We start from the raw sequence: 16,053 nt of genomic DNA, 5'->3' as shown, positions 1-16,053 counted from the left end.
TCTGGGATTTGTAGCTTCAGCAGGTGGTACTAGCCGCAGGGAGTGCTGCTACCACACTCACGTGTGTTTAGGCAGAATCTCCAGAAACGTCTCCCCAGATTAGACGAGGCGGTGGTAGCCCGAGCTGACAGGGTAGTCTCCTAATAGAAGGGGAGGTAGAACTAAAATGGAACCATAGATGGGATTTCAGGGATGGTGCTCCTGCTGGTTGCCAGGTGCAAACTGTGTAGGGACCTCAGAGGCATGAGTGGAGAGCACTACATGTATGTAGGTATGAGAATACTTTGCACCTCTATAGCACCTTTCCTCTGCAAAGGTAGGCCTCGGGACCCTATGGACTAGACACTCATTCAGAGCACATTAGACCAAAGAAACATCCCTTCCGTTGCTCCTTTCTAAATTTTCCAATACATCACGACCCCCTCCACTTTCACCGTAAACCTCCACCCTGCTGGGGTTCCTTTGCATCAGAGGCAACGTGCGCGTATAGGGAGGGACATGCGGGGCCGCATGCCCCCCAAGATTGCTCAGTCACATGGTGTGGCCAGGCCCCCGCCCTGCGGGGCAGTGAGCAGTAAGGGGCAAGGAAAGGCAGCTGCTTTAACTGTGCTGGGAGAGACAGGAGGAACAGCTGGGAGCTACAGGGAGGGGCTGCTGCTTTCCAGGAGGGGGGGGGGCTGTCTGGGAGGGCATGACTCAGCTATTCCAGGGTTCTGGGCCCCCCACTATCAGCAGGCAAGGGTTGTCTTTGCTTTGCACCTCACCTTTCAGCCAGCCCTCGTTTGGTCAGGCCTGAAATGACGATCGGATCAAAAGGTTCCTCCGTTCCAGAGATCGTTATTCCCAGAGGGCCGCCGTACCTCTTTAGCTCTACTGTGTAAATAATAGCACCGGTCGTCTCCTGCTCATCTGAAATGGGAAACAGGGATGCTGGAAAGTATTTTAAAAATAAATAAGCCACGAGGAAAGCTCAGAACATTTAGAGGTGAAACCCTGAGGTCTCCTGCTGTGCACAGGATGAACAGGATTTCAGCCTTCCATGCCATATTTAAAAGAAGAAGGGGGGGGGGGAAAAAGATGCTCTATAATCAACCGGAAAGTGGTCAGCAGACGGACTGCCAGCCTCATCTTTGTTCTTTCGCATTATGTCTGGGCAAAAGTCATTAATATGGTCAGACAGTGCTTTGCATCAGGATTTCTATACCAGAGTTATCTTCATCCTTCCTAATCTTCAATTTGACTAGGTCTTCGCACTGCCTTAGAATCTGCACTGCATCCTCCATGGAGCAGTTGTCGAGTCGGATGTTATCGATGGCTAGCAGCTTATCCCCCGGCTCCAAGGTGCCTGTTCTGTGTGGGAAAAGAACAAAAAATGGTCATTTCTGTTAACCTTTCGGATCTTCTGACCATTTGTTCATTTTAGGGATTAAGGCAACAATACTGCCTTTATCCTCCAAGACCACCTAGAAACGCCCATCGGGGGCAATAGAGTGTGGGTGCAATACCTGGGTCAATCTAGAGCTGTGTAAAAATATTCACATTCGACCCCATACCTGCTTGGAACAGACCACTTGTGCCCAATTTGAGGCACAGTGTAGGGGCCTGATGTTAAGTGCTTTTCCAGAAGCAGTCCTCTTTAAAATGATCTCAGAAGCTGCATATCCAAGAGCACTCGTCCTTTTGGTAGCCTTGGTTTAGATGAGTTCAGGCCCAGGTTCATAAAGGGCTTAGCTAATAAGGTTCAGGTTACACACCAGTTGAGATGCACCACTGCTTCTCTCGCCCCACAATAGCTACCCCTATACCTTAGTGGCCTCCTTTGTTTCCCCCCATAAGACATCCAAGGTAAGGAGTAAGGCCCCTGGGTTCATTGGACGGTGGATGGTGAACAGTGATTGGACGTGTGGAGGAGTGGGAAGAGTCCTATTTGAGAGGCTCGGATTTATTTCATTTGTGCTCCATTGAAGCTGCGGTGGTTTGCTGCAGCAAAATTCAGCATTAAAACCCCTTTGAGAACTGAACCCTGCATGGTCTGCATAGACCAAGTAATCCACAATGAAAACTTCTCCAACAGGAGCACTTCCAGGGCAGGTTGGGAAGGAGTTTGGAACCAGCTGGTCTTCGAGAAATAGGCCACTCCCAGATTTATATATAAAACTCTATCAATGTCCTCATAAAACCACTTACTCTACGGAAGGGAACACTGTACTCTGTTCACCTGTGCAGGAGACACTTGCACACTGGGACAGAGTGACTGACAAGGCATGACACTTCATGCATTGTGTCGGACGAGCCACCTTTACTGAATGCGTTGCCCTTAAATAGAGAGAAGGGGAGGTAAACATCCACGTACAGAGGGGCCAGCTGAACAGCTTTGGCTCCAGATCCAACTTCTTTGTTGGCTTAATTCCTTTGACTGCAGTGGAGTTATCCCAGCAGAGAATTTGAACCCCAAACTCTATAATGGACTGAACCAAACCTCTAACCGACGTCCCCTTGAACTATGATGTATTCCAGAACCAAACACTATGACTTGGGCCTCTCTGCATTGAATTACTGCATTGCATATTGTCATACAGTAAACTGCTGCACTCACCTGTGAGCTACGCTCCCCTTCTTGATATCAGAGATAATTAAAGGCTCACCAGGCTTTCTACTTGCAGCTGCAAAAGAGATGCATGCATATAAAACACGCTTCAGGCTCTGGAATCTACCAGAGTGACAGCCAAGGGGAGAAAAAGGAGTTACAGGGAGGGGAAATTTACATTAATTTGACACAAGTGCAGCTTCGCACTTGGAATTTATAAAAGTCAGACCTGCAACAATAAGGGTTGGGCCCAAGCAATTTTTGCATCCTGTCTAAATTAGCCAGCTGGTTCCTTTTAGCCTCTTACAGAACAAGTTGATGAAACTGTGTAATCAAGTGATTCAAAGCAAGAGCTTCTGATCTCTGTGTAGCTCCATCTGCCCAGGTCTAACACGGATGTCCACATCTTCCAAAAGGTGTGATGGCCACCCAAAGTGAGCCTCACAGGAAGGTAACAAGGAGGCAGCTAGAAGAGAGGTAGCAGTTGTTTCCTGAATATCTCTTGGTACATTATTATTATTTGGGTGTTCTGAATAAATGAATGGTCAGCCTGGAAATCTGCTTGATCTGTTAGTAGCTGGCAGTCATGCAAGTGTTAAATAGTCATTCTCCCCCTATATTGTCTATAAGAAATTGGATGTGACCCACTTCCCTGAATTCTAAATCACAAAAATGTGTCCCTTCTTAATAAACGTGTCCATTGAGCTGAATCCCTCCAGTACAGAGTGTCCTGTAACTTGTAGTTTCAGAGTTCAATGTTTCTGGCACTAGCCTGAGCCCAGGCCTAATTTGTCACTATGTTACAGGAGCTTGATGCAGATTTAACCCCACTGGTGTGATCTGTGGAGGATTTGGCCAATGATCTGTATGGGACAAGAGCATGTGACGACCATGAATCAATCCCTCTACCACAGGGGTTCTCAAACTGGGGGTCGGGACCCCTCAGGGGGTCACGAGGTTATTACATGGGGGGGGGGTGAGCTGTCAGCCTCCACCCCAAGCCCTGCTTCACTGCCAACATTTGTAATGGTGTTAAATATATAAAAAAGTACTCTTAACGTATAAGGGGGGGACCGCACTCAGAGGCTTGATGTGTGAAAGGGGGTCACCAGTTCAAAAGTCTGAGAACCCCTGCTCTACCAAGACACGCATCTCTGAATCCCACCTAGCTCATGAGATGCGGATAGCAAGGGAAAGCTGTAGATCTAGCATAATGCATAAGGTGGTCATGATTCTCTCTCTCTCCACCACATCTAAGGTATTTAGGCCAACTATGCACTGGGTCTCATTTGACTCAAATTTATGAACCATAAAGCCTCTGGGCAAAGCACAGAGGTCCCAAACCGGGATCTAGCAGAGAGTCTTTATTTGTCCACTGACTTCAACATAGCATTGTTAAACCATTTAACAGTTAGCCTTTAGCCATTAAAGAGTGGCCAATCCTTTGTCATATTCAGGCAGCGTTGTGGCTGCATAAATTCCCCACCCCCCCCAGGCCACCCAATGGTTCAGCTTCATTAAATCCGCTGGAGACAACTGCCTAACGTGTTGTCTGTACATTTTCTGAATTTTACAGCACCTTGAACATAAGAGGGGTGAAATACTGGCCCCACTAACGTCAATGGCAAAACTTCCTTGACTTTCTTGGAGCGAGGATTCTGCCCACGGTGCTGCAGAGAGGGAGTACACACCAGCAAAATGTAAACTGGTTCTCCAACCCCCAGGTGTTTTTATAGACTGAGGGTACGTCTCCACTACCCGCCGTATCGGCGGGTAGCAATCGATTTATCCGGGATCGATATATCGCGTCTCGTTAAGACGCGATATATCGATCCCCGAACGCGCTCACCGTCGACTTTGGAACTCCACCAGAGCAAGCGGCGGTAGCGCAGTCAACGGGGGAGCCGCGGCCGTCGATCCTGCGCCGTCTGGACCCCAGGTAATTCGATCTAAGATACTTAGACTTCAGCTAAACTATTCGCGTAGCTGAAGTTGCGTATCTTGGATCGATCCCCCCCCCCCCAGCGTAGACCAGCCCTGAGTGGGGCCACTGAAAGCAAGAGGATGAAGGGGAGGTGGAGCCGATCTAAGCAGCTGAACTCCAAATTGCCGACATTTAAATGAAACAAGATGGGAGCACGCGGCCTACCATGACCTGACCGATCTCCCAACATCTTTATAAAAGGTGATCTGCAAAGCTTTTTCAAGTTTGATCATTTCAGCTCATGAGACTTGTGCTCCACGAAGAGCCACGTCTGCTTTATTTTAGTCAAAGCCTGCATTTTCATGATTGTTTACATTAAAGATAGTGGCTGTGGGCTCCCTTCCCAACTCAGAAAAACTCAGGTTAGGTCTACACTACCGGGGGGGGGGGGGGGGGGGGGCCCAAGAAATGCAACTTCAGGTACGGGGATAGCGTAGCTGAAGTTGCGTATTTTAGGTCGACTTACTTGCCGCGCCGCCGTCGACTCCGCTTCCGCCTCTTGCCGCGGTCGATTTCCGGAGTCGACGGCAGAGCCATCGGGGATTGATTTTATCGTGTCTTCACTAGATGCGATAAGTCGATCCCCAATAGATCGATTGCTACCCGCCGATCCGGCGGATAGAGAAGACGTGCCTCCAGGTAAGAGAGCTGCCCCCTGCTGACCTCACTGCTAGTCACATGCCAAAAAACCTATGCAAATAGCATTCTCCTCTCTCTCTCTCTCTTTCACACTCTTTGTACTTACACACTGCTACATTGCCTTGGTTACAGATGCTATTGTCTCCCAACACAGGGGGCGGAGGGAAGACTGCGGAGGGCAAAGAAAGCTCAAAGCCTATGAGCATCTCAGCTTACAGATAGCGATGAACATGTTCAGGATTTGTGATGTCACTACATCACAGGGAAGGAATTTACATGAGCTTCTGCGAAAAAACAGCAGCCGAAAAGGAAATTCCAGAGGAATCCAAAGACAGGAAAAGTTGTTGGTCTTTTTTTTATTATGGTCTTAATTTATTAGTGGGTTTTAAAAACATATATGCGAATATGAAGCTTGTTAGAAAAAAAGCTTTGCAGGTCACTGTTAAGGATATACTCTGCCTGACTGCACAGTTGGCTGTATTTAATAGTGTAAAATGTCACCAATCCATGCTTAAGCACAGCAGAGAACTAAACACAATTGAGTGTACTGTGCTGTAGGAGTGCTTCTGCCGAGTGCTACAGAACCTGAAAGAGCTGTCCTCGCAGCTTCTTTGACAACGCACCGATGCACATTCCATGCATCTGTTATCTGCAGACTGAGTGCTCTCAAGTTCCATTTAGAGCCGGAAGCTAAACCGAGAGGAGGTTTGGTTGCTCCAACTCACTGAGTGATAGAAAGAGTCAAGAAGGAAAAAAACGAGCTAGTATCTTGACTAGCATAATGACCCAGGTCCATTATAAACCCAACCACGAAAGGGATCAAATTACCACGTGGCTGTACTTCACCATTGTTAAACTTGGTTCCATCTTGTTATACAGACTGGAGCTAATGGTGTTTTAACAGGATCCTCAAACCAGCCTCCTAAAACACCATTTCTATTGACCATCGGGGATGGGGGGAACGAATGGAGACAAGTCTGCTGTAAGTAGGTTTCCCATCAGAAATGTTTTTTTGAGCACAGACAGGGCTCAAGAGAGTTTGGAACCTCAAGCCTAACCTCTGCGTCCGATGGCAACCTAAGAGTTTAAGGGAGTGGGGGTAACACTGGAAGTGCCCCATTGTGGGAACAGACACCTGGGAACATGTCCTGGGTGATCCTAGTCTTTGGGAGATTCTGTTGACAAAGAGGCTCAGATCCAGGCTGTCCCACAAGCTTGGGAGAAGCCCCCAGTAAGCTTCCACAAAGCCACCTCATTGTTCTCCTTCAAATCCCTCCTTAACGCTCTCCTCTGCCATAATGCCTACAAAAAACCCCAAAACAAAACAAAAACAACCTTGCCAATGGCTAGGCGACTGTCACGCGGAGACCTCTGCCTGTCACGTGGACTCATATTGTCTCATTTCTTCCATCTATACCATCTGTTGTCTCTTGTCTGATACTTAGACTGCAATCTCTTTGAGGCAGGGATCATCTTTTGTTGTGTTTGTACAGCACCTAGCACAATGGGATTCTGGGGCAGGACTCAGGCGCCTAGCTGCTACTACAAAACAAAAGAAATAAATGACTCGGAGTTTGGGGTGAATACATTTCTTTTGTGGTGTTTTCCTGGGCATACCATGTGCTTTCCCTTCTGTTACAATGTCTACATAAATATTCTTGTTTTTATAATCCTCTTGGGGGTTTTAATAAAGCCAATTTTGCCCCTCACCTTGTGTCCGCTGCATGTAATCATAAGGAATGGTAATGAAGGGGGAATAGAAGCAATGTCATGTGACCAAAGATGGGATGAGGGAGAGGACGCATAGTCTTGATCAATGTACAGCCAACTAAAATGAGGGTTAGCTTAATCAATTACAGTTCCCTTTAGAAATACATTTTAAAATACTGTGATATGATTGACCGCATAGCTATCTGGTGGTATTAAGCATTTGCCAGCTGCATTCACAAATCCCTACAGAAGCCCATACGCTGAGCCTTCAGCATCTCCCCTTTGGCCCCATCCCCTGCCTTATGATGCAACATTTTGTCATAGCTGCTGTCCTTCAAAGAGAAGCCCGGACTAGATCATTCTATTACTCAACAATAGGTGTCACTGTTGAGTGAAGCAAGACACTTCCCACTCCCAGAATAGAGTATGCAGCACAACAGGATAGTCTAGCCTCCTACTGAAATGTATTGTTTTCTAAAAGGGAATTGATCTGCACTAACAGTTTAAATTACATTTTTCAAATACGCGTACTGATCTTTAATTTAGATGTAACCAAACAAGTCTTGTACGTTATTTTACATAATGATAATTAAAGAGGAACCAAATTAAATTTTACAAACTGGTAGGCCTTCCAATTCATTTTAAATAAATAATCCGTTTGGCACATAATTGGCAATCTGTACGAAAACCAACCTTATTAATTCTAAAGAAGATGCAACAGCTATAGAAATGAAAGGTTTGTTAAATATAATCTAATATGCCATAATCACTTCACCCCAATGATGGCAAGAGATACAAGCCTATTATATCAGAGCAAACCCTCAAGGTGTTTAACAGTCACTTTGTATTCAATTAACACAGAATAGCTCTCATTAACTAAATTAAGTCTCCAACGCCCTTCCCATTCACTGCAGTCCATTGAAGAGCTGGGCTCCTTACCTCCAAACCTTGAATACAGATTTGCCTGATTCTCAGTTACATTAAGTCCCTTTATATGTCACTTCACATTCACTTTCAAACCCCTTTAAACTGCCAAAGTGGCGTGAGGGGTCTTTTATATAACTGACCCCTTGTCCGCGCAAGAAAATTATATTGATTTCACCAAGTCAGTTGAGAGAGCAAAGGTGGCCGAGTGGCTAGGAGGTTAGGCTGGGACTCAGGCCTGGTCTACATTAAAAAATTAGATTGACCCTAGCCACATTGCTCAGGGCTGTGAAAAATTGTGCGCCCTGCACAATGTAGTTAGGTAGACCAAAGCCTCGGTTGAGACATGGTTAGGTCAATGGAAGAATTTTTCTGCCTCTTGGAGAGATGGATTTCCTACATCAATGGAAAACCCCCTTCTGTCAACGTAGGAATCATCTACACTACTGTGCTACAGTGGCACAACTGCAGCACGGTAGCTGTGCCGCTGTAGCAGGTGTAATGTAGACATGCCTGCAGGAGACCCAGGCTCAATTCCATCCTCAGCCATGGACTTCCTGCGTGATCTTCGGCAAGTCACTCAGGCCTGATCTACACTTGAAAGTTTAACCAACTATTTCAGTCAGGAGTGTGATTTTTTTTTAAATGAAATAGTTATACAGGTAAAAGCCCTAAGGTGGGTGCAATTATATAGATATAAAGGTGACTTATACCAGTACAGTTATTCCCCATCCTAGACGGGAATAGCTATTCCCATATAAATCATCCTTACATCAGTACAACTACATCCACAATAGGGAGGTTGTACCACTATACTAGCGTAATTAAAGCAGTAAAGCTTTCTAGTGTAGACAAGGCTTTAATCCCTCTGCGCCTCAAGCCAGGTCTACATTACAGACCTATATCGGTATAACTATGTTGCTCAGGGGTGTGACAAATCCACACCCCCTGAACAATGTAGTTATATCAACCTAAACCCCTGCATAGTCAGCACTGTGTCAGAGCTTCTCCTGTCCACATAGCTGTCACCTTTCAGGGAGATGGATTAACTATGGTGACAGGAGAAGCTCTTCCATCGGCGTAGTAGCGTCTTCACTAAAGCGCACCAGTGCCACTGTACGCTCCAAGTTCCTCATCTGTAAAATGGGGATAATAGCACATCCTACTTCACAGGGATGTTGAGAGGATAAATACCCCCAAATAATAATAAAATGTGAAATACTACAGAGATGGGGGTCAGCTAAATACCTAAAATACAAAAAGACTGCCATCAATGCAGGCCCCTCATTTATTTTTTTATAAACTGCTTTCAGTCCCCTGCCACGTCTGCTGGGATTCTGGTGATCTCAGTGTTTACGATATGATGGATGAAGAGGCTCAAAACACGTCCACTTGGTGTTTTTAATAGGATGCATAATGATTCGTATTGGTAAATTATTCCCCTCCAAGGAGTCTGAGCACATAACTCACACGCAACAGTGCTTCCAACGGTTATAAACACCTTTTGTTATTGATTGAGACAAAGCAGCATTTTGCCAATGTGTAATTAAAGAAATGGCACTAATGTCATAAAGCTGCATTTAAGAACAAACATGTATAACGGGAAGCGGGGGGGGGGGGGGGGGGGGGAGGGGAGGGAAAACCAAAGCAAAGGGAGGGGGGGGGGGGGGGAAAAAGGTGAATCTGAATCAACTACAATAAAGTAGTCAAAATACAATTCCCACTACTAGCTTTTTCCTGTATCATCCATTAACTTTAATGACAGGTTCATAATTAGAATTGCTTCCAGCAGGATATTTACGCTACCATGTATCTATTTATTTTCAAAATCTTTAGACAGCGGGCCAAGGTAGAATATTCTGTTTCTGTAAAAGTGCTAAAGTGGAACAGTTCCACGTATTAGCTGAAACTGCAACATTAACAGAAAAGACCCCTGTAAATTGCAGGCTGGCGTAGGCCACGGGCCCCTCCCTAGACCCCCAAAGTGGTCCCAGTACGTGAGAGAGAGGTGTTGTCTGAGCACATGGATGAGTTCTAATCCTGGTTAGGACAGTGACTCCCATAGTAACCTTGATCAAGTCACTTAATCTTCATCTCAAAATTCTGCCTCCATCATCTGCAAACGGAATAATACAGAGATTTACCTATGGCACCTTGCCAGGGGCACTGTGATAGATTTGTTATTTAATTTTCAAATGACCTTACTTGCTATATAAAGTGTTACTGTATCGTTAAGAAGGAGGACAGTTTAAATGCTTATTTAACAGCAACAACAAAAATGCACCCTGCAGTAAGACTCAACTAGCCATTGGGGAAAAACATTTTATATAGGTAAAAAAAAAATTCCTTCTTCTAATCAACCAGCATTTTCCTGAGGCTAAAAACAATCATATGACTTATTTGAAGCAGATCAGATACGGACTACACAATAAAACGCAACTACTAGTTTGCATGCGCGCCCGCATTTGGAATACATATAGGGACCATCACTTGAAGAACCATTACTAGTTCTTACTGCCACAGATTTTAATCCGTAGAAGATTTAGAAGAAAGTTGTGTGATTTGAACAGAATGCACCCAGAAATAGAGGAGAGCGCTTCATGGCGCACATTCAGCAGTCTAGATGAGTAGACAGGTCATTATGAGACCTGTTCTCTACATTGTTGGGTCTACAATCACACATTGCACTTACTTTCAACTGTACCACCCGGAGTACCTCAGAGTCCTTTGCAAACAATTAAGCCTCACAACCCACATGTTGCTCTGAACCAGGGAGAAATAAAGTATTCTGTCTGGCGTCCATAAAACCAGTTGTTTTAAAACAAGTGCACACTCCCTTGTGCTGCGGCTCTGGGTGCCCCACCTGACTGAAATATAAGTAATGAGCTGCCAGAACAAATAATGAAAAGTATCATTTTTAATTTTTTCCTTTAACAACAAGCCAAGATTTTCAGAGAGAGGAGTCTAGAATTAGACTCATGTTTAGGCCTGTAAACAAAAGGCCTGAAATACAAAAGTGTTCAACACCTAGGAACTTCAATGCACAACTGTAGTGAATTCAGATTCGTTTTCCTGAGCGTTCCTGTGTAGACAATTACTTCCCCCCACCCCCCGCCTATTTAGTCCATCAGACTAGCTCTACTTAGATGTTATTATACAACACACAGGAATTACTGGGTGAAATTCTATGGCCTGTGTGCTATGCAGATGGTCAGATTAGATTATCACATTGGTCCCAGATGGCCTTAAAATCTATACCCAAATTCTTGCCCAAATGTCTTGTCCCAAATTCATAGAGTGGGTCAGTGTAAGAAATGTGAATAAAAATCAGGAGCCTAGATGTCCAGTTCCCAGCTCTCGGCACTAGATATGCTTTCCTCCCTGAAAGGAGAAAGGCGTCACAGGTAATTTCTAAGGGCAGGTCCACGCTTACCCCCCAATTCGAACTAAGGTACGCAACGTCAGCTACGTGAATAACGTAGCTGAAGTTCGAAGTACCTTAGTTCGAAATTACCTCCGTCCAGACGCGGCAGGCAGGCTCCCCCCGTCGACTTCGCGTACTCCTCTCGTCGAGCTGGAGTACCGCAGTCGACGGCGAGCACTTCCGGGTTCGACTTATCGCGTCCAGACAAGACGTGATAAGTCGAACCCAGAAGTTCGATTTTCTTGCCGCCAAACTACCGGGTAAGTGTAGACCTACCCTAAATCTTATTTTGGCATTTGAATCTACAGCAGTGATGGAAACTGAACAAGACAGGGTTTTGTTTTGCTCTTCTCACTTGCTGCTTATATCCAGCATGTGCCTCTTCTCTATACCTAAAGGTTTGCAATGGTTGTGTTCATCTGGTGCATGGTGGATAGAGAGGAAAATGATCTAAAACTCAGAGACTGACAAAGATAAAATTGTGAATCCAACTGCCATTTCTTAATTGTCACTGTATTTTCTGGCTGGCTGGCAGTTTAAAGTCTCTCTAAACACACGTATTATATATATATATATATAAAATACATGTGTTGAGAGAGAGAGAGAGGCACCCCAATTTACTTCCTACTCTTTAAACTGCCAGCCAGAAAATACAGTGACTATATATAAATATAAATATAAATAAACCACACATATGACCCAGGCCTTGATTCAGCAAAGCATATTCTTATCTTTAAGCATGTGCTTAAGCCCCATTGATTTCTAGCACACTGTGGGCACTATCTAAACCAAATAATTTCTGTCTTTATTGTGTTCCTCTAGCAAGCTAGATTGGAAGCCAGTGGCTGCTGCTACTGCCAGCTGTTGTAGCTATAGTCTAAGCAATACTTACAGCTGATAGTAATTCCAAGCTCCACACCTCTTTTCTTGGGCAGTTTAACATGGAAAGTACCACTGCTGGGTATGACAGACTCTATAAAACCGAAACAGAGAGAAGAATAAAAGTGGGAAAGGACAGATTTTTCAATTGTGTTGCTAGACCATTCTGAACCCCAGAGAAAATTAGTTTTAAGACATATATTATAGGTGTTGATAAATGTAACATACTACATGATTTAGTCCATTCAATGTACTCATGGTTAACAATGGCAGTCTAGATTTTTAGAAACATCTGATTTATTAAAAATATACATAATTGTGTGTACTATATCAGTACAGAGAGAATAATCAGGAGGTGCAGGATTCAGAGGCAACTCTGCCAACACACACACACACACACACACACACACACACACACACACTCTGAGTAATCACATGTTGGCACCAGCCATTGCCATTAGTCCCCTCACTCTCAAGTCCATACATTCATAAAATATCTGAGAGGGAAAAAAAAAAAAAAAAAAAAAGATTACCTCTTCACTTATTAAGCATGCATGCCCACTAAGAGAAGTGGTTTCTGGATAAAACAAGATTTAGACAGGGATATAACGTATGTCTCCATTGCTAGCTCACATCAATCAGTGACTCTTACCAAAGCTATAGAAAGTTTATGGAGGAGGCTTTCCCTATATTGGGGCTAATAAAGAACTACCAGAGCCTTTTGGGGGATGCTGTGAGAAAGGTGAATGCATTGGTTACATACCTGCCACATCAAATTCTAACTCCAGCACAACTTTGTTGGTAAGTGCTGCATCGCGCAAGAGCTGATTGGCTTCCTCCATGGTCCCATCTTCAGTTGCGATGCCATTGATGGAAAGGACTCTGTCTCCGACTTGTAGCAGCCCACACCTGCAGTCCAGATCAGAAAAGGAGAAAAAGCTCAAAGACAACTATGAGCCACCTTTGCCAGACAAGTCAGTCACAATCTACAGATCTACTTGGAAGAATTCAATTTTTATTTTTTTCAACCATTTCGATGGATAATATCTAGGTTTATTTTTAAGCATTTTTTCCTAATTTTAATCCATTTAAATTTTCATAGTTGTGGGAAATAAGACAATGGGGGGGGGCAATCAATAATTATGACAGTAGTTGCTCAGATTCAAAAAGTTAAAGCTTTATATACACTGTTAAAATACAAATAGTCAATGTAACATGTCAAAATATACAAAGTAAACATCCTTAAATTAAACAAATAAATTCTCAAGCAGCATTTTTCGTACTTTGCCTACCTGCAAATTTCAGTTATCGATGGAATTTTTTGTTGTTGATTTGTGTGTGTACAGTGAACTAGACATTTACCAATAAAAATCTGATGCTTCCAAGTGTATTTATAGAAGACTAACAGCTGACAGAGGCAACACATTGGGGAGCCATGTGGGGTCATGTGTCCTCCCAGATTTGCTGCTTGGCTTGTACTGAGCATGCTCAGTAACACAGCTGAACCCAGCTGCCCTTACTCTGCCAGCCCCCCCCCCCCCCAACACCAGCAGGCACGGGTCATCTCGGACCGCTGAGAAATGATAACATTAGGCCACAAAAACAAGATACATAGCTCTAAAATACACAACCCAATGTAGGGAACCTACTAAGATCATCAGGAACAAACTCACAAGCATGGATATTTTCAGTGTTTGACCTATTCTTTGCTCAGTCATGTTCTGCTCGCAAAGAGCAGTTCTTCGGGTTTCCTGCAGTGTACACAGAGAAATCTCCCTGCCACCCCTAGAAACCAAACCCACAGCTGTGAAATTGGATAAAAACTAGGTGCCTTTGCTCTCTAACCATATCTAATGGTACACAGCTCTCCATGTGTGCATGCCTGAGCCTCTTGGAACCCAAAATAATGACACTGAAAATTACAGAGTCCTCTGATTAATATATGACTAATATCAAAGTTACAATCCAATGAACTCACCAAAATGTCTCAGCAAATTGGATAATCATTCATCCCTTGTAATTGCATTTCCCGAAGCCAAATGTACATTGATACTGTTTAATGGCCTTGAAAGGCCAATATTATTATTGTTTGATGCTCTTCTAATATAACCACAACTGACACTTCCTTTTAAACATAACTGTGTAACAACTTTTTAATTCGGAAGAAACCAAAGAACTGTAAAGTTGGGTTGGAGTTGTACAATTGTGGCATGCAGGCCACATATTGTGGGTTGCATCTGTGCATATGAGCAGAGCAGAGTTTTTGCAAACACTAAGCAATATGTTTGCAAACCAACCCCACTCTTATTTGCCTTAACCTCAGAAGGAAATCTTAAGACTTCTGTGCCATCCACCACAGCTCGTCTGACCTACCATGTTATTCCACAAAGGCATGAATGCAGTGCTGTACCTGGGCTTTCCATTGCCCATTAGGCAGTTATGTCTGTCTGTCAAGGCTCCTTCCCCACTCTGAACTTTAGGGTACAGATGTGGGGGCCTGCATGAAAACTTCTAAGCTTAACTACCAGCTTAGATCTGGTCCACTGCCACCACTCCCAATGTGCTAATTCCCTTCCCTGGGTAGCCTTGGGAGACTCTTCACCAATTCCCTGGTGAATACAGATCCAAACCCCTTGGATCTTAAAACAAGGAGAAATCAATCAGGTTCTTAAAAAGAAGGCTTTTAATTAAAGAAAAAGGTAAAAATCATCTCTGTAAAATCAGGATGGAAAATAACTTTACAGGGTAATCAAACAAAGAGCCCAGAGGAATCCCCCTCTAACCTTAGGTTCAAAGTTACAGCAAACAGAGGTAAACACCCTAGTAAAAGGTACATTTACAAGTTGAGAAAACAAAGATAAAACTACCACGCCTTGCCTGGCTGTACTTACAAGTTTGAAATATGAGAGACTTGTTCAGAAAGATTTGGAGAGCATGGATTGATGTCTGATCCCTCTTAGTCCCAAGAGCGAACTCTCCCCAAAAACAAAGAGCACAAACAAAAGCCTTCCCCCCACCAAGATTTGAAAGTATCTTGTCCCCTTATTGGTCCTTTGGGTCAGGTGTCAGCCAGGCTACCTGAGCTTCTTAACCCTTTACAGGTAAAAGGATTTTGGAGTCTCTGGCCAGGAGAGATTTTATAGTATTGTACACAGAAGGGCAGTTACCCTTCCCTTTATAGTTATGACACTGTCTCACACACAAACATTTAACCATTGAGTTATGGTAGAAGGGACTAAATCCATGAAATCTTTCCAAAATTTTCTTCTCTTGCATTCCTCTTTAGTTACTACAGCCAAGCACTGGTACAGAATTCCAAGAGTTATAGCAAATTCTTCTTTCAGTCAAGTTAGGATGGTCTCCCAAATCTCTCAATGGGTATTGGGAGAGTTCTCTTTCTCCACCTGTACATTTAAAGCCACGTTTCAGAGCTCAGGTTCTCCAGCTCAGTGAGATCTTTACCTGTTACTGACCCTGCAAAATCTTTACCTGCCCAATTTCAAATATCAGACTTCGCTGATGTTTCACAGAGCAACCATACCTTAACAATCCCATACCTCACTTCAAGCATGACGGGACTGTAAGAGAACCTGTGGTATCAAGGTTTGTCACTACAGAGGCCATTACGGTCAAAGGAGACTAGGAAGTAGCTGTCACTCCAAACAAGCCCTGGATGCAATTGGCCAAGTTGTCATCAGAGCACGCTTACATTGTGATGTTGAAAAATGCACATGCTCAATATCTTCTCTCTAGAGGTTGGAGAGGTGATTTTGCTGAGGGGAGGGCATTTATTAAATCTGTGTTATATTATGGTGCTGCCTGGGTTATGTTATCCATGGAAAAATGAAGGCGTCTATGAGATGGATTTTTAAAAAGTGTTTGTCAAGGAGACCCAGAGATGATGCC

At 44.0% G+C, this 16,053-nt stretch overlaps 1 protein-coding gene across 1 annotated transcript in view; it reads right to left on the bottom strand.

The window, feature by feature from the left end:
* GRIP2 (glutamate receptor interacting protein 2) overlaps window positions 1-16,053 on the bottom strand; it is a 113,878-nt gene that overhangs the window by 29,529 nt on the left and 68,296 nt on the right. Inside the window, exons 13-17 of the mRNA XM_026650262.1 lie at window positions 12,911-13,056; window positions 12,161-12,241; window positions 2,597-2,663; window positions 1,205-1,350; window positions 765-909 (exon numbers count right to left, since the gene is read on the bottom strand). Coding sequence (XP_026506047.1) covers window positions 765-909; window positions 1,205-1,350; window positions 2,597-2,663; window positions 12,161-12,241; window positions 12,911-13,056 — 585 coding nt within the window. The remainder of the gene's footprint in view (window positions 1-764; window positions 910-1,204; window positions 1,351-2,596; window positions 2,664-12,160; window positions 12,242-12,910; window positions 13,057-16,053) is intronic.

The sequence above is a fragment of the Terrapene carolina genome, unplaced genomic scaffold (genome assembly GCF_002925995.2).
Source record: "Terrapene carolina triunguis isolate 2854851 unplaced genomic scaffold, T_m_triunguis-2.0 Scaffold89, whole genome shotgun sequence".
Classification (NCBI taxonomy): Eukaryota; Metazoa; Chordata; order Testudines; family Emydidae; genus Terrapene; species Terrapene triunguis.
Note: the sequence above shows the minus strand (reverse complement) of the source record. Positions and strands in the feature narration are given on the sequence as shown.